Raw genomic sequence first — 20,334 nt, forward strand, 5'->3', positions numbered from 1 at the left:
CAGTTTCAGCTGAGGGTCTTTTGATCCATTGCCGGGACTTATAGGAGGTCTGGAAAATCCTGGGACTTCTAGTGTTAAAGCAGATGGGCTGTGTCTGAATAAGAATAGAGTGAAACTTTTCCAATCCAACCTGTTCTACTTCCCAAATGGCTCTGTGAGTGCTGATGAAGACAAAGGAGAACATGCAGCAAGTATCACGTGAGAAGTGATATTTCATTGTTCCTTTGTGTTTCTCCGGGGGTTGCTGCATCAATACCCTGATTTACATGATAAGCCAAAGGGCAGTTGTGAACATCAGCCAACTGCTAACATGCTGGGCTTCGGGGGTGAAAAACCCAAGAAGTTACCTGTACTTCCTAGAGCCTGGAAACTGGCAGCATGGAGAACAGCATGCTTTTCTCAGCCCAGAATTCTCCCAGCTTCCTACCGCCTGTGTGTGTGTAGGTGCTGGTTGGTTGTAAGATTTTACTTGTGACCAACTTAGAATAAAAGATAATTGCAAATACTCCTGTCATCTACTCGTTTACCAACTGCTTGTTTGTTTTTTGACCTGCAACAGGGTAAATACTTTGAGATCCAGTTTAGCCGAGGAGGAGAACCCGACGGGGGCAAAATCTCAAACTTCCTGCTGGAGAAGTCAAGGGTGGTTAGTCAGAATGAAAATGAGAGGAACTTTCACATTTACTATCAGGTCAGAGGTCAAAGGACAAATCAAACCACTGCTGCTAGTCACGTGATCCTTTCCTAACTAAGTAAGTAATGTGTGTCCCAGCTGATAGAGGGCGCCAATGATCAGCAGAAGGAGGGCCTGGGAATCATGACTCCTGAGTATTACTACTACCTCAACCAGTCTGGGACCTACAAGGTGGATGGAACCAATGACAGCAAAGACTTTATGGAGACAATGGTATGATGGGTTCTATAATAAAGTAGAAATACCTTATCTTAAATGGGTAAAAGGGTCTCAAAAAACGAATGTTCTGATTGATGTATTAATAATCATGATACTATTTACAATATTTTATATGCGCCTTTTTTGCAATAAAAAATAAATTTTAAAAAATTTACCTATTTACTTTTATTTTTAAAATAGACAAGGTTTACTAAGTGTTGTGCAACTAACTACGAATTCCTGGTAACACAAAAGTCAGATGGCGTTAACAATCTTTTAACAGTGTTTGAACACAAAGCCCATCACTCACCCTGTGGCCTCTAGAGTCATCTGCTCAGGTTGAGTGCTTGTGTGATTGTTGTGGGCTCAATCATCTGAGGAATATTTGAAGGCTAGCAATGCTAACCTTTGAGACTTGGGACTTGAACCCATGTCAAAACCTTTGTGAGTAAATTGTGTTGTGTAGCCGGTGGGAGGATTCTGCAGAGTGAAATATACAGAATATACATCCTAACCCTGTGTTTTCCAGATTTTTATTATATTTTCCACAAATCAACATGAACTGTGGTGTACACAGGGCCAGGGCTTTACAGTTTTTAGTTTTCTTCAATATACAAGAAAAAATACTGGTGTCTTTGTAAATCTAATCCATTTGTTCCATTTTCTATCAAAAATCCTCCTTTTATACTCTCAAACAGTAAGTCAATTTTTTAAACACATTGTGAATAGTTTGCACATTTATTGATTCAATGTGACATTTACAATAGGTAAATTAATTTTAATTAATTCATTGGTTTAAAAGGTGAATTTTAGTGGTCCAGAATCCATCTGAATAGAGTTTGATTCTCTAACAATATCAATAACTTCAAAGTATTTGTGCTTGGGATTGCTTGTATTTGCGCAGTCTTTATTTGTTGAATAATTCTTGTAAAAAGCTGTTATGCCCTTTCATCGTCCATGTTTTTTTGGGGTTTTTTTACCCAGGAGGCCATGCAGGTAATCGGGATCCCAGATGACGTCCAGGCTCAGGTGCATCAGATCATCGCGGGCATCCTCCACATGGGAAACATCAGCTTCATTGAGGCAGGCAACTACGGGCAGGTGGAAAGCACAGACTGTAAGTGACATACACGCACACACATGAGTACACACACATTCTTTCCCCATGGGATATAATTAAATACTAGCTCCTGGTGACACAAGCAGTCCCTTGACAAAAGCTAGGCTAATTGTTAAAGTCAGTACATTGCAGCTCTGCCTTATTTATTCTCTCCTGTGTGTTTTGGGAATTCTTTCTCGATGGGTAATTGTCCTTTACATTTGAAAAGACGAATTTGCCAACTCAGTGATGTAGTAATAATCAGTTTACCTTGTGAAGCAGTCGTTTGGATCTACATTAACAGATATAAAAACAAACAGTTTATAGTAAGTGACAACTTGGACAACTGTAAATTTCACATCCATCATCCATTCATTTTCTTCCGCTTATCCATTGCCGGAACGCGGGGGCAGCATCCTTAGTAGGGAGGCCCAGACTTCCCTCTCCCTGGCCACTTTATCCAGCTCTTTCGGGGGATGCCGAGACATTCCCAGGCCAGCCGAGAGACAGTATACAAAATCCAATATAATATTATTTAACATTGGTTGTGTACTGACCTCCTTACTGTGAAAGTCATGGATTGCTTCAGTATTATCATCTGCAGCTGCTCTAGTGTAATAATCCAGTGTAATGATCCAAGCCTACCACAGTGTGATTGTCTGTGACTGCTTTAAATGTTAATGATCTGAAATGTTGCGCTTCAATCATCTGAAACTACTTTAGCACTTTATCCTAAGCTGCCTGAGATACATAGCATGTTTTGAATGGTGGTATGGAGCTGTGACATTAAAATGTGCAGAGCATCATCCTCAGGTTGATGGTTTAATGTTGGATCACGTCCGATGTTGTAACATGTTGTGTGCAGTAGAAACAAAGTGTGTTTTAATTGCACACTGTAACAAATAGAAAAAGGTTGTCTCAAAATGCACTTTTCTTTGCTCTAGTGCTCGCCTTCCCTGCTTATCTCCTGGGCATCGATCCTAGTCGCCTACAGGACAAACTAACCAGCCGGAAGATGGATTCAAAGTGGGGTGGGAAGTCCGAGTCCATTAATGTGACCCTGAACCAGGAGCAGGCCACTTACACACGCGACGCCCTGGCCAAAGCGCTCTACGCTCGCCTGTTTGACTATCTGGTGGAGGTAGTCATGCTTTGAGATGCCGTTATTGACAATGAGAACAATGGTCGGATGTAATGAAACCTTATATCTCACATCTGTGCAGGCCATTAACAAAGCCATTCAAAAACCACACGAAGAGTTCAGCATTGGCGTACTTGACATTTATGGCTTTGAGATATTCAAGGTTTGCTCTCTCACATCTAACAGATACGTCGCATGCTTCATTGTGGAAATAATCTGACATCTATTGACTTTGCAGAGAAATGGTTTTGAGCAGTTTTGCATCAACTTTGTCAATGAGAAACTTCAACAGATCTTTATTGAGCTCACTTTGAAGGCTGAACAGGTAACTGTGAAAAATATTGATCCTTGTTTAACCTTTGATTTCAGGTCTTTGAATTAAGCAAAACAATATAAGCGCTGTTCAATCTCTCATTATCTTGTTTTGAATTTAATTTAGATTTACGATTCGTCTGAAGTATTTATTTGTCTTTTTTACTCAGGAAGAATATGTTCAGGAAGGCATCCAGTGGACACCCATTGAATTCTTCAACAACAAAATTGTTTGTGATCTTATTGAAAACAAATTGGTAAGCTTAAAACTGCTTTGACTTGGAGAACATGTTAGGATCTCAATAGATGTTGAATGATCATTACTTTAAAGATGACAAATACATTGCATTCCCTTTGTTATAGTATGATATAGCTAGTTAGGAGAGTGTTTTTTTTTCTTCTCCTTGCAGAACCCTCCGGGTGTAATGAGTGTGTTGGATGACGTTTGTGCAACCATGCATGCCAAAGGAGAGGGTGCAGATGGTACATTGCTGCAGAAACTGCAGGCCTCTGTGGGAACGCATGAACATTTCAACAGCTGGAACTCTGGTTTTGTCATACACCACTATGCTGGGAAGGTAGTAGCATTAGAAAGATCACAGATGTTTGAGTGAATATCTTTATCCATCCGGTGCTGGAGTTTAGAAAGACGTATGTTCACTCCTTAATCTAAAAATGTGGCAATCCATCCAGGATGGACCCTCAAGATATGCTGTAGAGCACGTGTCAAACTCTAGGCTTGGGAGCCAAATTCAGCTCTTCAAAGCATCCAAATTGGCCCGCAAATGATAGCGAATACATGAATCATTGTCTAAATTACCCAATAATTCAGTTGGAGATACATCAGTCCCTCCAAAGTCACAAATTCAATGAAACTCTACAATATTTGCAAGGGATCCAAAGACTGCAGTCATTTTAATCACAAATTAAGGAAGAACTCAACATTTTCCAAACTCCTGAAATGTTTCCCAAACAATCCCACAAGTTACCCCAAAATAATTGCACAAACACTGGTCACAAAATCAAAATATGTAGGAGTGAATATGCTGCAGGGACTGCTATGTGTTGCTTGGTTATTGCAGATGCAAACAGCCACAGTAATGTTGAAATAGCTTTTTTTTTCCTAAAATCTGCAGCCCCTGGACTAAAATAAATTAATTGACACCAATGCTGTAGAGCCTCGTGTCCAAGCAAGATACAGTAAGCAGGTATAGAAGAACGATAATGGTCATTTTTGGATGTCTGGTTTCAGGTGTCATACGATATTAATGGTTTTTGTGAGAGAAATCGAGACGTGCTCTTCCCTGACCTGATCGAGCTCATGCAGAGCAGTGAATAGTAGGCTTTGTTTTTTATTAACACTGATGATTTAACCTCTGCCATGTGTAGTAAGAAAATTGTATTTAACCTAAGGTTTTGAATTCTCCTCTCACAGTGACTTCATCCGTAGCTTATTCCCTGAAAACTTGAACACAGATAAGAAAGGACGTCCGACCACAGCAGGATCAAAAATCAAGGTGGGTGTTTGTCAGTTTTCATTAAAATTTTTATCCTAAAGATGTTTTATTTTACAGTAACATATGCTGTTCACACACATACTGATGTCTTCAATAGAAACAAGCCAACGATCTGGTGAACACCCTAATGAAATGCACTCCTCACTACATCCGCTGCATCAAACCCAATGAGACCAAACGGCCCAAAGACTGGGAGGAGAGCAGGTCAGTCTGATCACTGACATAACAGGTGGTAATATATGTAGAGTAAATTTGTTTTGTTTTTTTTAATAAAGAAGATGTCATATCTGTCTTTTTAGGGTCAGACATCAGGCGGAATACCTGGGACTGCGGGAAAACATACGAGTGCGGAGGGCGGGCTTTGCGTACCGCAGGGTCTTTAATAAGTTTCTGATGAGGTAAACATTCACAACAAATGGCTCTTAAGTATTCTCACTCATTTGATCAAAACTCGCACAAGATATCAAGTGTTGTGTGTTTTTACCTGTGCATGTGTGTGTGTATCCAGGTATGCCATCCTGACAGCTGAAACATGGCCAACCTGGAGAGGTCCTGAACAGCAGGGGGTCCTTCATCTGCTCCGCTCTGTTAACATGGATAACGATCAGTACCAGCTTGGACGCACAAAAGTCTTTGTCAAGAACCCAGAATCGGTAGTTACTATTTGTTCTCTTAGGGGTTTCTTCTTTTTTATGTAATTTGCGCTCCAGAAGCTTGATCCCTGGTCAGAAATAGTAGGTGTAGTATATGGAGGAGGCATTTTTCCTCTTAAAGATTTGAGGAAGTCTCACACCCTCTATGACACTCACACGTTCATACCAGTGGGCGCACACTGTAGCTGTTCCCGCTCAACGTTCTTGAAGCCAAAATATGGCGCTTAGGGGCTGTTCCATCTTGTAATTTTGGAACCAGAGTCTGCGCAGCAGGGTCCAGCTGGAGGACCCCTAGTACCACACCACGCCCATTTAGCGTACTGCACTGATGACTTACGCAGCTCAGCTACGCCAAGAACATAAGTATTTTTCCTACTGGAAATTCTACTAACGACTTTATCATCTTTCTTCAGTTGTTTCTCCTGGAAGAGATGAGGGAGAGGAAGTTTGACACGTTTGCTCGGATCATTCAGAAAGCCTATAGACGATACATAGCCAGGAAGAAATACGAGCAAATGAGGGAAGAGGGTGAGTGCCATAAACAAACAAACAAGCTTTTTCCCCACCAAATTCCTACTGTTACTAAAGTGTTTGTTCTCTTTATGGCTTTCTGTAGCCTCGGATATCTTGTACAACTCCAAAGAGAGAAGGAGGAACAGCATCAACAGGAACTTTGTCGGGGACTACCTCGGCCTGGAGCAGAGACCAGAGCTGCGACAATTCCTGGCTAAAAGAGAGCGTGTGGACTTTGCTGATTCTGTCACTAAGTTTGACCGCAGGTTTAAGGTGGGGTTTTACATTTAGAGATAAGAGATAACACTGCCCAAACCCCTTGAATAAGAAAATGTAAATAATATTTTTCATTCTAGTCCATCAAGAGAGATTTGATCTTGACCCCTAAAGGCATTTATCTGATTGGTCGAGAGAAGATAAAGAAAGGACCTGAGAAAGGACAAATTAAGGAGGTGCTAAAACGAAGACTTGAGTTTGGGAGCATTAGTGGAGTCTCTCTCAGGTAGGTCTGTTTAAAAGACATTAAATGTTTATTTTTATTGAGTGGTCTAAATAAAAGAACAAAAATGACATACCATTATCCAAGCTCACATAAAGGCCAGAGAATACTCTGATGCACCTAAAGATATTGGCACTTTTTTGATATTGAAGATTTATAGATTTTCTAAGACCTATGCCTTACTAAACTAATTAGGGCCATGTGCAATGCACTATAGCACTTCAAAATATTTTTTTCTTTAACTTTAAATAAGTTATTTCATTTTTAAAAGATAATGAAACTCAGTAAAAAGTAAATTTATAATAACTTAATGCTGCTATCTAGAGTTTCTGAGAGAACGTCTCGATGTCCCGCCCTCAACAGCTCCACTTCCTCCCCTGCCTCTGCCAATTTACTAGAAGCTATGCCTCTAAGTTTGTGCACGTGCATAACTACAAAAACTACACATTTATTGTTAGAGTGCAATAACTTTTGATTAAAACATGTTTATTACCTGTCCATGAGAAATGTCGCCAAATCCTGGTCTGTTCAGAATCTTTTTAAAAGCAGCAAGTCCCTCCACCTTTGAAAAGCAGCTCCGAGATAAATTCTGTTGCGGTCACGAAGACGTTTATCCACAAGCTTTATACCCAAACTTTTCTTTTCTTTTTTAGAAGAAGCTTAATTCTTTGGCAATTGTGTAATGGGTAACTAGAGTTTTGTAGCGCTCCTCCATGATGCTATGCTGCTCAGAGTGATACCAGTTTGCTGTTGTGACGGTGCACGCGCATTCACTTTGATTGACAGTGGCCCGCTCCAGGAAGTCAAAGCCTGTTGGCTGGGCGAAGTCGGCGCTTTCTTGCATTTGTATAGGGGTCTATGGATGAAGGCGGGACTTATATACATGAATGTATATGAAAAACCACCGGCAGTAGACCATAGTAAAAGACTAGTTGGCTATTTTTTTGCATTTCAAAAGAATTATATGTAAACAAAGATTTATCAGCAACTCTGGATATCAGCTTTAAATCCATATTTATAAATGTATACAATGAATTCCATTTATGTAATTATAATTGATCCCAAATTGTAGTTTTTTTTCTGGATCTGTATGCACTCCTTTAATTGACCAACTCTGAGTATGTGGAAGTGAACTACTTTTCTCTCCCCTGTCCTTGGTCCTCTGTCCTCCCCATCCTTTCCTTCACCCTGTCCTCTACCCTGTCTATTCCCTAGATAGTGTAGTTGTTCTGATCCCAGTGTTCTATTTAAATCTAAAGTTACTGTATTTTATGGTCCCTCTGTTCCTTGTCTTGTATGTAATCCTGTTGTATATTGTTTTGTGACTTGCCTTGTTTTATTGTTTTATTGTTAAGTGTGAATTTTTTACATCCGCCTGTCTATGGACAACAGATGGAAATTAGCCTATGGCTAAAATCTGACCTATCTACATTTGTTGTATGTTCATAGATATTTACTGTCCCTACTCAAATAAATAAATAATAATTAATAAGTAATAACCAATATTTTGTTTAAATAAATAATCAGTAATGACCAACTTTCTGTCATTACTGAGAAAATGAGTCTCTTCACTAGATTGATGGCCTGACCTGAAGAAAACTCACATTTGGCTAAAGATTTGACAGCCTGGGTAAAACTCAGGGTTACAAAAGCTGAGTTGTGCTAAAGAACTGTAGTGTCTTTGTGTCTATGCCTTTGAATCTGCCATATGACTCCATGTGAATTGAATGGATACAGAGGAGTGGATAAATAAAACAGCATGTATTATATCAACTTAGTAATGACTTAAATATTTTTTTTTCTTCAGCACAAGACAGGATGATTTCTTCATTCTGCATGAAGGCCAGTATGACAGCTTGCTAGAGTCCAACTTTAAGACCGAGTTCCTCAGTTTGCTCTCCAAACGATACGAAGACGTGACCAAGAGAAAGTTGACGATCTCCTTCTCTGACAAGTACAACAACCTCAAGAGTTTACTTGAATAAGTCCTATCATACACACACCATTTGTTGTTTTTTAGGCTCGAGTTCAGAGTGAAGAAAGAGGGCTGGGGTGGAGGAGGCTCCAGAGCGGTGGTCTTCCAGAGGGGTGAAGGAGATGTATCCCAGCTTAAACCCGGGGGGAAATCCTTGACCATCACTATCGGAGATGGTCTACCCAAGTCATCAAGTAGGTTAAGAACTGATATAATAATGAAGGATGGATATTACCATTGATGGCTTTTAGATCTGGATGTAGTCACATTCTTAAATTGTTTCATTAGAGCCAACAAGGAAGTCTACTCAACAGCAACATGGACGAGGAAGAGATCATATGACAAGCAAAGGTACACAATCGACTCCTTTGCTTTCTTTTAAGTGAGGTCCACTTGATGCAAATAACAAGATCGATAGAGTTCAGTCAGGTTGAGCGGAGAAAGGCTAAGTCTAGATAAGGCGGTGTTTTTTACATGTCATTGTTTTCCTCTCTTTAGCTCATCAGAATGGAGCGCCCAAGTTTTCCAAAGCTTCTCCCAACAAGCAGTCGAACGTCACATATTCTACTCCACACAAACAGGGCCGACCACCCACCACAGCTCTGCCAAGACTAGATACCCAAAGGAACCCTCGTGCATCAGTTAACCGCCAGCAGAACCAGGGGAACCAGGGAAATATGGACTTCTTGAATGTACCTGAAGAAGGCATGTCTGGGTAAGGCAAAGTTCATGTTGGAGAGAGAGAGAGAGAGAGAGAGAGAGAGAGAGGAGTGGGTGGAGCGGATTACTCACTTAAGCTCAGTTCATACTCTCTGAATGGGTAGTTGGGATTGTCAAGGTGAGGCCCGAAGAAAAGACCGATTGAGTGAAACCTGCTAATGCAACACTAAAACCTGGTCCACAAGGTGTCAGAAGACATGTTTAATGTGTCAGATGGTCTTTTAGCTTAGCAACAAGGTATACACCAACAAGTGATCAAAAAACTAAGTATGTATGTATGTATTTATAACTGCTCTGTGAAGTTTTCATGAGAGTCTTTTTTAACATGTTTTTTGTTCTGATTAACAACAGGCTGATAATAAATAAATCTGATGCTCTTCTAATTTATAATCTGTTTTTGGTGGACAGAAAACAGAGGAAAAGGAGCATCAGCCACCGACCTCCTCCCGTTCCCAAATCACAACCTCCACCATCAGGTCCGCGCTGCCGGGCATTGTATCAGTACATCGGCGTAGATACAGATGAAATCAGCTTTGAGGTCAACGATGTGTTCGAGCTCCTCAAAGAAGGTGTTTAAAAACACATTTGAATCTTATTACATGCTTTTCTGATTTTAAAGTAAATTTGAGACGTTACTAATGCATGTGTGATGCCTGTTTCTCTCTTCAGATCCATCCGGCTGGTGGACAGGAAGGATTCGTGGTAGAGAAGGTCTTTTTCCAGGTAACTACGTGGAGAAGATCTGAAGACGGAGTCAATCATTGTGGACGTTTCTGCCATTTGTTGAGAAATACTATGTGTGTAATTTGAGTTGTTCATGGTTACAAGGATGAATCCTAATCCATGATAGAAAAAGGACTAATTACAGGTGCACCTCTGTGATATTTGAGCCACGAATAACTTGTTTAGCAGTTTGCTGGTGTGAAAAGAGAACAGGAGATGTTGTCAAGGTCACAATTGTTACAACTCGTTACAAGAAGCTGCTTAGGTTTCATCTTTGTTGTTGTGTCAAACAATCCTGACCCTCGGAGCCACAAAGACCTTTTATTGTGGAGGCATCACCTTCAACGCATTCTCTGAATAACACCCCCAAAACAGTTCAATGCTGTGTCGACAGTTTTACTGACCTGATGATTTTATCCTCCAGGTGCTGCTTGATAGTCACAATCAAAGCATTGATTCTAGAATCATGTATTTACAGACATTTCAATAGCTCAACTTTAATGTTAGATTTGACCTGAACATACCTACTGAAATGAAATGATGAAATCAAAGCTTTTGAATGATTTGTTCTCTTCATTTTTCTTTTTTTGTTTATAGAATGTACACTCACGTTAACTTTCTGAGACTTCATTGCCAGTTTAAACAAAAATAAATGTTTTTTTTGTTTTTTCATTTTTGATCACATTTAAAGTTTTTCAAAATGATTAATGATTAGAATAGCTACAGTATATGTCAGAGATCCCCAACCTTTTTTGGGTCGTGACCCCATTTTGATATCACAAATGTCCAGCGACCCCAGAGACATTCTTGTTTTTGTTTCTAGAATTAGTTTTTGATCATGTTTATTAACGTGTGGTACAAACACAGTAGCAGGATTTGTGCACAAAGTGACAAGTGCATTTTTTTATTCTGCATTTAAGTTGAAATAGATTTATATTTGATCATGTTTCAGTATAGGATAGCGTTAATTGATATTTAATGTGTATTTGAAAAAGAATAATAATTCAAAAAAAATGTTAGAATATGCTTTTGTTTTGTTTTTCTCCAATTACTAGACTTTTCAGGTGGCTTCATTTTAATCCCATGGGATCTGGACCCCAAGGTTGAAAAACACTCCTATATGTGATCTTAGGTATTTGAATTCAAAACCCTGCATCCAATACTACAAAAATAATAACATGTTTATGTCAAGTAAAGCACCAAAGATGCAGCTTAATGTGACTCAACAATCATCCACAGGACCTTCTTTGAGGTTGGTGGCTTTATTTGGATTAATGTAAGCCTCAAAGATGGTGGAAATGTCACATTCTCAAAGAACAGACATGAGTCCGATGGATGGACAAATGGATGGATAACAAAGTCAGTACATCTGTAAATAATTATCCACAGACAAAAAATAATTTTGTAAAATCTTTCCACTGTTTTAAATATCCACACACCTACTGAACAGCGCCACCTATACTTCTGTCATTAAGCTTGTGACGTAGTGGGGGCAGATGGACCGGTTGAGCCACTTTCAAATGGGATTATGAGCAGCAACTTGTGTTGTTTAAACGGTGCTCTATTGCCCAGTTATCCCTAACTTCTTTACCTGGAAGCCATTCAATTGAGTAGTTTTACGGTTTTTTTCCCAGGATTTTTTTTAATGGATTTATTTTTTATTTTTTTATTAATTATATTGACTTCCTCTGTAGTACTTTATCATTTTAGTGAGAGTTGGCGTGTAAACAAACACTTAGCAATAATAATAATAAATAAAAAAAAAAACACGCATGTAAATCTGAAACGCGCGGAAACACCTCAAGGTGCGCGCCGGTGACGTCACAGCCCAGCCGTGCACCTGTTTGCACCAGAAGCGAACTGTGCGGCAGCAGCATGACAGGTGAGAGACGCTTTCGTCACATTTAACCTTTTTATTTTTAATATACTCTACTTTTTTAAATGACTTTTATTCTATCCATGTGAGGTGGATATTAATCCATGGTTATGTCTGCCATGAGTGAGTGTTTTGTGATAGAATCATGCTTTGTCCAGCCCAATCCATGCATTATGTCGAAGTATCCAATGCAGTGTCAGTGTCAGTATATGTATCCATACAGTCTGGTTGAAATGCCTAATATTTGTATGGAGAAATGTTTTTTTAAACAGAAAGCTGCACACACCACAAAAAATTATTTGAATTTAGAAAAAAGTGCAAAACTTTGATTCACTTTGAATACATGACGCAAATGAGTTGGTTTTGACGTGAGAAGAAATTATATTTTTTATGTTGAATATTTATTTGGTTTGCCATATTATAATATAGAAACCTGATGTGCTGGACCTGGGTTTGACCCCATGATGATGCTCTGCCCTGCTTATAAGCACATGTTTATACATATTTGTCCTCTGCCTTTTTTCTTTATTTCTTTACATATCTTTGCAGTGGAGCACTGGATTTATTCATTAGTAGGCTGGTTGAAAAAAAAAATATTAAAAAAAAAATCAACGAGTCGAATTAAATCGATTTTCCATTGAGTGGCCCGATATTGAATCCTAAAATCCTAAATTCGTTGTAAGTAGTAAGTAAGCAATGTTTATTTATATAGCACCTTTCATAGACAGAGGTCACAAAGTGCTTTACATATCAGCTCATTCGCACTCACACACAAATCAATTAATATGCCTTTTCGACCATGTGTAATGCGGTGCTGTGGGCTCAATTCTTAACTTAAGGTCTCCATATTCAAGTAAAACTGGTAATGTGACAGAAAAAAAAATCATTTACCAAATTAAGAATCGAGAATCAAATGGAATTGGGTCCTTGTGAATCGAAATAAATTAATTTGGATAATCAGAATCAATACCCAGCTCTATTTATTACAATAATTTTAGTTCAGGTTTGATCTCAAGTTTTTAAATTAATGCCCAGGTTTAAAACCTAGACAATATAAATCACATAGAACTAGAAGTCTCTAGAAGGCTAGAATAGATGATTTTGCTCCTTGTGGTCACGAAGAGCCTTTGAATGACCATTTATATTTAGAAGAACACAAGCAAACATGCAAACCCCCAAATAAAGTACAAAAAAGATTTCCTCACGCTGATTTTTCAGCAATAACATCCTCAATAAATATTCAAAAACTAACTCCAATAACAACCAGTACAATGCAAACACTGATCTTTTGATATGGAGTTGACATTTCACCTTGCTCTGCATTAACCCTCAACTATGTGTTTGGTTCTTTTAGTTACCATTACCCATTCATTACCTGAAATGTCATTAATCAGTGTTTTATAACATGGATTGAATAATATTTACTCTCTTAAGAGGTATGAAGTATTTGCAGTGACCACACCTTCACCTTCACCTTCACCTTATTCTCTTTTTGCTCAAAAAATCTCAGCCCAGGTTTGCTTGATTGAGTACCTTATGACCTATCTCAAAGAGTTAATTTCTGCTGATCACCACTGTCCATTTATTCAGGCTCCAACATACAGTAGGTTTGATCATTTGCTAGAGCCGCCATGACCACAAGCTATAGAAAGAGGTGCAGAGGTGTGTAGGATTTGAGCAAATACCTCCAACAAAGGATTCTAAACTAAAGGTGTGCTTTATCTCTGACTCCCAATACTTGCAAACAGTGTTAATGTATTGTATCTTGAATATAGTCACCGTACAATTATATCAACAGAGATCAAACAACATATATCTACACAATTACTATTGATTTGGAAGATTTTTAACTATTTACCAATGTTTAACCTTTAGAGCTTGAACCCCTATAATTTTCTAGAGCATGTTCTTATTAAAGCTGATTGTTTATATCAGATTAGTTTTACACATAAAGATCAGTTACCTGCATCACTGGGTGCACAGAATTAAAACTGAACTAAATTGAATTACATGAATTTATGTGGTAACACTTTACTTGAAGTTTTATGAATAAGGCTGACATTACGCTGTCATTATTATGACATAACACCTGTCATTAGCATGAATAAGGTGTCATGAAGGTTGCCATCAAGTGTCGTTTGTTACCATAATCCCTTACTCTAACCCTACCTAACCAAACTAGATTCTTCCACCTAACCCAAAAAATGCCAACATAGCTCCAAAGGTGTCATAATTTAGCGAACAACACTTACTGACAGCCTTCATGACACTTTATTCATGCTAATGACAGATGATGACAGTGCAATGTTAGCCTTATGTATAAATCTTCAAATAAAGTGTTACCAATTATGTTAATTTAAAAAAAAAAAAAAAAAAAGAAGAAGAAAAAAAGTTGAATTTAGTTTATTTCAAACTTTACTGAAATTAATTTCACATTAATTGAATTCCAATGTGATACATGGGTTTATGTTCCTTTCATATTGCAAAATAACGGAAGGCACAAAATTATCTTATTCTACTGTACTGAATTAAACCTTAATAAATTAAGACAAAATTGATTAACATTGAATAAAATAATTGAATGAGATTGGATTGAATTTAATAAGACATAAAGCAGGATGAGTAAAATAAGTTTAATTAAGTTTAACTAGTGGACTAATGGACCAGAACTAAACTGAAGTAATTGATCTGAACTGAAATGAGTTGAATTGAATATTTGAGAAAAAAAAAAAAGTTATTGATCCTCCTATTAAGACGTGCATAAGTCTTTTTGTTTTGTTTTTATCCACTGACTTTATCCTCTGTCAGGTTTTTCCTCCTCTGAGAAGATGGCAGGAGTTTTCTCCTACGAGAGCTCAGAGATCGACTGGTGTGAAGACAACTACCGACACTCTGATCATGTTGTGGAGTACTTCAACACGGTCGGTGCAATATAACACTGCTCAGCCCCGACAACACAACGTGCTTTCATGTTTTGATGGACCAACGTTTACTACTCTGCAGATGAGCAACTTTGTTTTCTTCCTCGTGTCTCCCATCATGCTCTACCTCCTGCACCCATACGCCAAAGAGAGAAACCTGGCCATCCACATGGTGTGGATCATGATGTTTTTTGTAGGTCAGTTGATATTTCTCTGTTTTGTTTTGTTTTTTTAATGTTTGCGAACACTTTACAGTAACGTTCCCTTAATTAATGTTAGTTAATGCATTAATGAGCATTAACTAACAGTTTAATGATATGTTATTAATCATTATAATAATTTATTACCTAACATTAACCTATTAATAAGCATTAATAAGCTTTTAATTAACGTCTACTGAACAAGTTTAATTAAAACATTATTAAAGGGATTCTCCACTGTTTTTACAAATGTGGCTTGAAACCTTTGAAATGTTCTTTTTAAAATATCTATGTCTAACAAAACACATTATTTTGCACCATATTCGTTTTATTAACGTTTAGAAATGGGACTACTTTACCTTTTTTGAGCCTGTGCGCCGCCATGTTGAAATGACATCATTAATGACTCGAATCGCCCCTTTTAGTCCATTGAGTTCTATAGGAGGTGAAGCATTCAGGATCATTTAGCAGCTTTTTCAGTGAAAATGACAACTTGTGCTGCTTTGCGTTGCTCTAAAAATTAGTAAAAGTTAAAAAAGTTGATGTAAACCTCTTTTGTTTACCGAAATTTGATAACAAAATCCGTGACCCCTAAAAAATCCGTGACCTCGGGGCGACAGTTCTAACTCTGCTGTTTCGTAGACGGCATGAAGTAGGCCATGGTTTCAGGCCACATTTGTTAAAACAGCAGAAGATTCATTTAAGCATTAAAAATAGTTACAAAATGTACTTAGTAATGTTTGGTGTCTGCAATATTTATTTTTTTTGTTACTAATTTACTGCAGGTACCTTTTCAAATATAAAACTCATAAAACTTCCCCAGACATTCGTTCATAAAGTCATTGTATATAAAATACCTTTACATAGATTCTTGACTTTAAATTTTGTTTTCAAATGCTTTACCAGGAGGTATGAAACATCAGCTTGTACACAACTCTATCTTCTATTTCAGTGTTTCTTAAATGGGGGTACATGTACCCCTAGGGGTACGCAATGGCACTACAGGGGGTACTTCAGAGAGAGAGAGAGAGTGGAAAATAAAAAAAAGCATTAAAAATATAGGGTTTTATAATGTTTATTTTTAGTTTAAAATGATAATCATAATAATGATGATGGAAATGATCTTCATTAGAACATGAACTAAAAATACATGGGCTGAATTGGAAAGGGACCGGAAATAATAAAAACTGTAGGAATAAATCTATTTAGGAGGCACTCCACAGTTTCATTTCACTTATTTACAAAGTTAGATTTTTTAAAAAGTATGTTATCACTCATTCATCCCATCATTATGCTTTATAGTTACTCATTCATAGTACTCTGATGTAGTTGGACAAAGGGGATACTTGGATTCAGAAATAAGAGAAAGGGGGTACACGAGCCAAAACACTTTGAGAACCACTGCTCTATTTTGTGTGATTTTTTTTTGTAATTCTTTTAGAAAAATCATAATAACAAACATTGTCTCTCCATATATTGTGTTATTCCTCCTTGCAGGCCTTTTCTCTGCATACTTCCACATGACTCTGAGCTTCGTCGGTCAAATGTTGGACGAGCTGTCCATTTTGTGGGTGTTGGCGATAGGATATGCAATCTGGTTCCCTCGCAAGTTTTTTCCTTCTTATGTAAAAGATCGGTGAGTGTGAAATAAATATATGTGTCTTACATGGCAGTGGTGTCTTTGACTCTTTTATGGCTCAATAATTTGATAATAAAAGAATAAAAATTCCTAACAGTGCTTTATTTTGTAGCACTGTGTAACCTTACCTGTCCAGAAGCCAGTCTGACAGCCCTCACTGGAGTCATTGTTCACTAAAACACAACATAGTGCCCTCAGTACAATGTGACGCCGAAACACGGAGCCCCACCCTGTCTGTAAATATTTAACCAAGATGTGGGAATAGGGAATGAAACTTTGATGAGAGAAGGAACAATATCACAAACATTTGAAGTAATCTCACATAATTTACTGGTTTTCCCAGTTGGTGGAGGAATTTTCCCTGAATATAAGTGGGAATAGATCAGGATTTCATTGAACTTGGCCATGGGTCTGTTTAAGAAAAATAAGAAATATATGAACATTTTTTCTACAATAATACTTCTGCTGTTGGGTGTTTCACTCTCTCATCCAAGGGTGGCTTTTGGTTTTTGAGCCTTCTTTTAGCCTTAGTTTAGTTTAGTTTAGTTTAGTGGAGTTGAGTTTAGTTTAGTGGGGTTGAGTTTAGTTTAGTTTTGTTTAGTTTAGTGGAGTTGAGTTTAGTTTAGTGGGGTTGAGTTTAGTTTAGTTTAATAAGATCCCCATGAGTTGCAGCAGAGCTTTAGCTATTCTTCCTGGGCTCCAATGAAATTGTACGTACGAAAAAGAAACAAACAGAACACAAACATACAAGAAACATTATCAAGCTTTTATAAACATTGTAAACTAAAGCTTCCCCAGTCTGTCCTTAATTTACACATACATCAAAACATATACATATATCTTTCTATATATTTTACATCTTATGCCATATATATAATATTTCATATGATATACATTCATAATATCTTATATCTTATCCCCACATACATTATGTATCCTTCATATATGCAAACATGAAAAACACATAGATATCTTATGTCCTATATCTGATTATCACAAGCACATAGTCACACAGTTGATGCTTCGTGAATCTGTGTTAAATGTATTAATGTTAGAGGTGAGTTTGATTGGTTGTTAGCAGTATCTGTGTTGCTACTGATGTTGTAAAGTAACATCTTCTCTTATGAAACTTTAAATCAGACTTTTCTTTTTGGACTTTCAACCACAGGTCGACATTTTCGAAGCTGGTCCTGCTGGTCACAATCATCAGTTCTTTGTCATCGTTTGTCAAACCCACCATCAATGCTTACGCTCTGAACTGCTTCGGCCTCCATATGCTCTACATCCTGGCTGTGGAGATGAGATGGTACCAAATACAGACGCTCCATGTTTGTCTAATTTGTGTGTAATAATTATATTTATGAAATGTACCGTTTGTTGATCAGCTGCATGGACCAGAAGGCTCTGCGTCTGGCCAAACTGTCGGTGGCCCTGTGGGTGCTCGCCATCACCTGCTGGGTTAGCGACCGTTTCGGTTGTAGCTTCTGGCAGCAGATGAACTTCTGCTATCTGCATGGCTTATGGTAGGTCTTCCTAACGTACTGTATGTGTTTCATATGAACTATAGTGCTAAGGAAACAAGCAGGATATCTGGACCATACTAACCCGCTTTTTCTAAAGTATAAAGAAACGGATTGAAAATTCCGGGTGGATCATCGAGACTATTGGTAATCCTAATTGTCAATCATTCTGGTGATATGTTTACGGAAGGCCGTCGTACGTGCTCGTCTCTGGCTAGTTTTTGCTTGCTGCGTATGCGCACTTTTCACTTACCGGTGGTGAGTCTGACATAATGGGAAAAGTGCAAATCTTCTTTTGGAAAGTAAGCTTGTATGAGCGATGCCGACACCAACTTGCAAACAGAGCTGTGCACGAAGAAAACTGTGCTCGTGCACGCTCTCTCGCACAAGTTTAATAGGCGTTCCCTCTTGGGAGCAGGTATATTGTTGCGCAAATGCATTTTTTCAAAAAGTGGAGAGGGCGTTTCTTTTCTAAACTTTCTTTTCTAAACTTCAAGAAAATTCTCCTCTATACCTTATACAGAACACTGCCAAAAAATGTATTACAATTTTTTTCAAGTAGACAAGGGGAGTATGATTTGTGGGGGGAATTGGATTTTGATCCTTTTTTTTAATTGATCTCTAATTCCTTTATCCTGCAGGCACATCCTGATTGTTATGGCTGTAGCGTACGGGAGCACACTCATCGCTTACCTGGATGCCATCTATGAGATACCGTACTCACTGCCAGGGCTGCAATACTGGCCATGTGAAAAGTGGCCTGTTGGATTCCCTCACATTGTCCTGAAAGGCACGACCAAGACTCAGAAACGGTGCTAACAGCGAACAACGTTACAGACTGAATATGTCACAATTTAAATATCAACTCCATCCTCAAACAGTGGCAGAATTGAATGTTTGAACCAAAAACCAGAGACGTATGCTTTAATCAAGGCCTCTGATCCTATATCATGAAAAAAGATTAAACAGTGATTTTCAATTTGAGACTGCTGTAGTGGTCTCAACTAAAAATTATGAAAAATACTTTAAACGCAAGTGTCAAAATATAATAACAATCCCTCCATTTTTATTCTACTTAAACATTTAAAACATTAATTATAAAGATGAAAGGACTGAAAATGCTTGAAAGACAAATGTTTTGTTTATTGTGATTTTTTTTTAAATTTATTTATTGGTTCTATTTATTGCAATGTGTTTTTATTGTTTGTTCCTAAAATTTCATCCAGACTTTCATGTTTTAGCTCTTTGTATCTTAAATGTGACATAAATTAAAAATGATAAATTATCAAACATTGTTCACTGAGATGTTTGCTATGGAACGAACCAGAGCTTTCATTTTGTGTGTGTTTGGATGTCCCCTTACAGTTCAAAACATTTGTGTTCAGTTTAATGGAAGTCTCTAAAATATTCACACGAGTAAATGAGTGTGTGTGTTTGTTTTGTTTCTGTTTGTTTGCTGTTCCGTTCTGTTTTTATTATGTTAAGCCAAATGAAAATGTAAGAGGAGCGGTTGATAGCTTAAATCAGTGGTTCTAAAACTTCTTCTATTGCGACCCCATTTGAAGAATGAAAAACTCCCCAGGGCCAGAGTCGGCACCAGGCAGCATTAACTGGGGGGCCATTAAGAAAACTGCGGGGGGCACAAAAACACTCCGATTGTCATCAGTTATTTTGATTTGGTTTTAAAACGGAATAACCAAAGAACGAAGGGTACATGGATTCATTATGCTATATAAACACAGCCACAAAAACAAAGTTAGCTCGCTAACACCTTATGAAGTGGTCGCTACAGCGTCAGCAGACTCTGCTCCTCCTGACCGCAGACGTAGGTTTAAAATCCACTTTTTACGGCGTTGTTCTGTGAGCTTTTTACTTTTCTCACCCTTGTGAACGACATTCTTCGGTACTCTATAAAATCTCTTTTCCTTTTCTCGGTTAGAACAATTGGAGCAGCCGTAAACTACACAAAATATGGGCATTTTGATTATTTCAGATGGCAGATTCTCAAGCTTCTGGTCTCCATCTGAATTTCGCGCTCTAGCTTTGTCGCGAAAGCAGCAATGTGAGTGACGTCACGTGAATCAACACAGCAGGTCATAGACATACAGTATACACATTACAACAGCTCTAGGGT

General features: G+C 38.0%; 2 protein-coding genes across 2 annotated transcripts in view; both read left to right on the plus strand.

Moving 5' to 3' along the window:
- The window catches only part of myo1f (myosin IF), a 28,674-nt gene extending 17,958 nt beyond the window's left edge, over positions 1-10,716 (plus strand). The window contains exons 7-28 of the mRNA XM_028445580.1: positions 560-691; positions 773-907; positions 1,877-2,009; positions 2,936-3,132; positions 3,215-3,295; positions 3,371-3,457; positions 3,615-3,701; positions 3,855-4,022; positions 4,697-4,782; positions 4,880-4,961; positions 5,059-5,165; positions 5,261-5,359; positions 5,470-5,614; positions 6,028-6,142; positions 6,231-6,400; positions 6,484-6,629; positions 8,434-8,580; positions 8,647-8,795; positions 8,890-8,952; positions 9,100-9,316; positions 9,730-9,890; positions 9,991-10,716. Of these exons, the coding sequence (XP_028301381.1) occupies positions 560-691; positions 773-907; positions 1,877-2,009; positions 2,936-3,132; positions 3,215-3,295; positions 3,371-3,457; positions 3,615-3,701; positions 3,855-4,022; positions 4,697-4,782; positions 4,880-4,961; positions 5,059-5,165; positions 5,261-5,359; positions 5,470-5,614; positions 6,028-6,142; positions 6,231-6,400; positions 6,484-6,629; positions 8,434-8,580; positions 8,647-8,795; positions 8,890-8,952; positions 9,100-9,316; positions 9,730-9,890; positions 9,991-10,067 (2,784 nt within the window). The 3' untranslated portion in view covers positions 10,068-10,716. The remainder of the gene's footprint in view (positions 1-559; positions 692-772; positions 908-1,876; positions 2,010-2,935; positions 3,133-3,214; positions 3,296-3,370; positions 3,458-3,614; positions 3,702-3,854; positions 4,023-4,696; positions 4,783-4,879; positions 4,962-5,058; positions 5,166-5,260; positions 5,360-5,469; positions 5,615-6,027; positions 6,143-6,230; positions 6,401-6,483; positions 6,630-8,433; positions 8,581-8,646; positions 8,796-8,889; positions 8,953-9,099; positions 9,317-9,729; positions 9,891-9,990) is intronic.
- Positions 10,717-11,560: 844 nt separating this feature from the next.
- acer1 (alkaline ceramidase 1) lies at positions 11,561-19,937 on the plus strand. Its single transcript, XM_028445675.1, has 7 exons — positions 11,561-11,926; positions 14,729-14,841; positions 14,924-15,038; positions 16,539-16,677; positions 17,849-17,986; positions 18,066-18,203; positions 18,842-19,937. Exons 1-7 carry the CDS (start codon positions 11,920-11,922, stop codon positions 19,017-19,019), a joined length of 828 nt encoding a protein of 275 aa, XP_028301476.1. The 5' UTR covers positions 11,561-11,919; the 3' UTR covers positions 19,020-19,937.
- Positions 19,938-20,334: the final 397 nt, after the last annotated feature.

The sequence above is a fragment of the Gouania willdenowi genome, chromosome 4 (genome assembly GCF_900634775.1).
Source record: "Gouania willdenowi chromosome 4, fGouWil2.1, whole genome shotgun sequence".
Lineage (NCBI taxonomy): Eukaryota > Metazoa > Chordata > Actinopteri > Blenniiformes > Gobiesocidae > Gouania > Gouania willdenowi.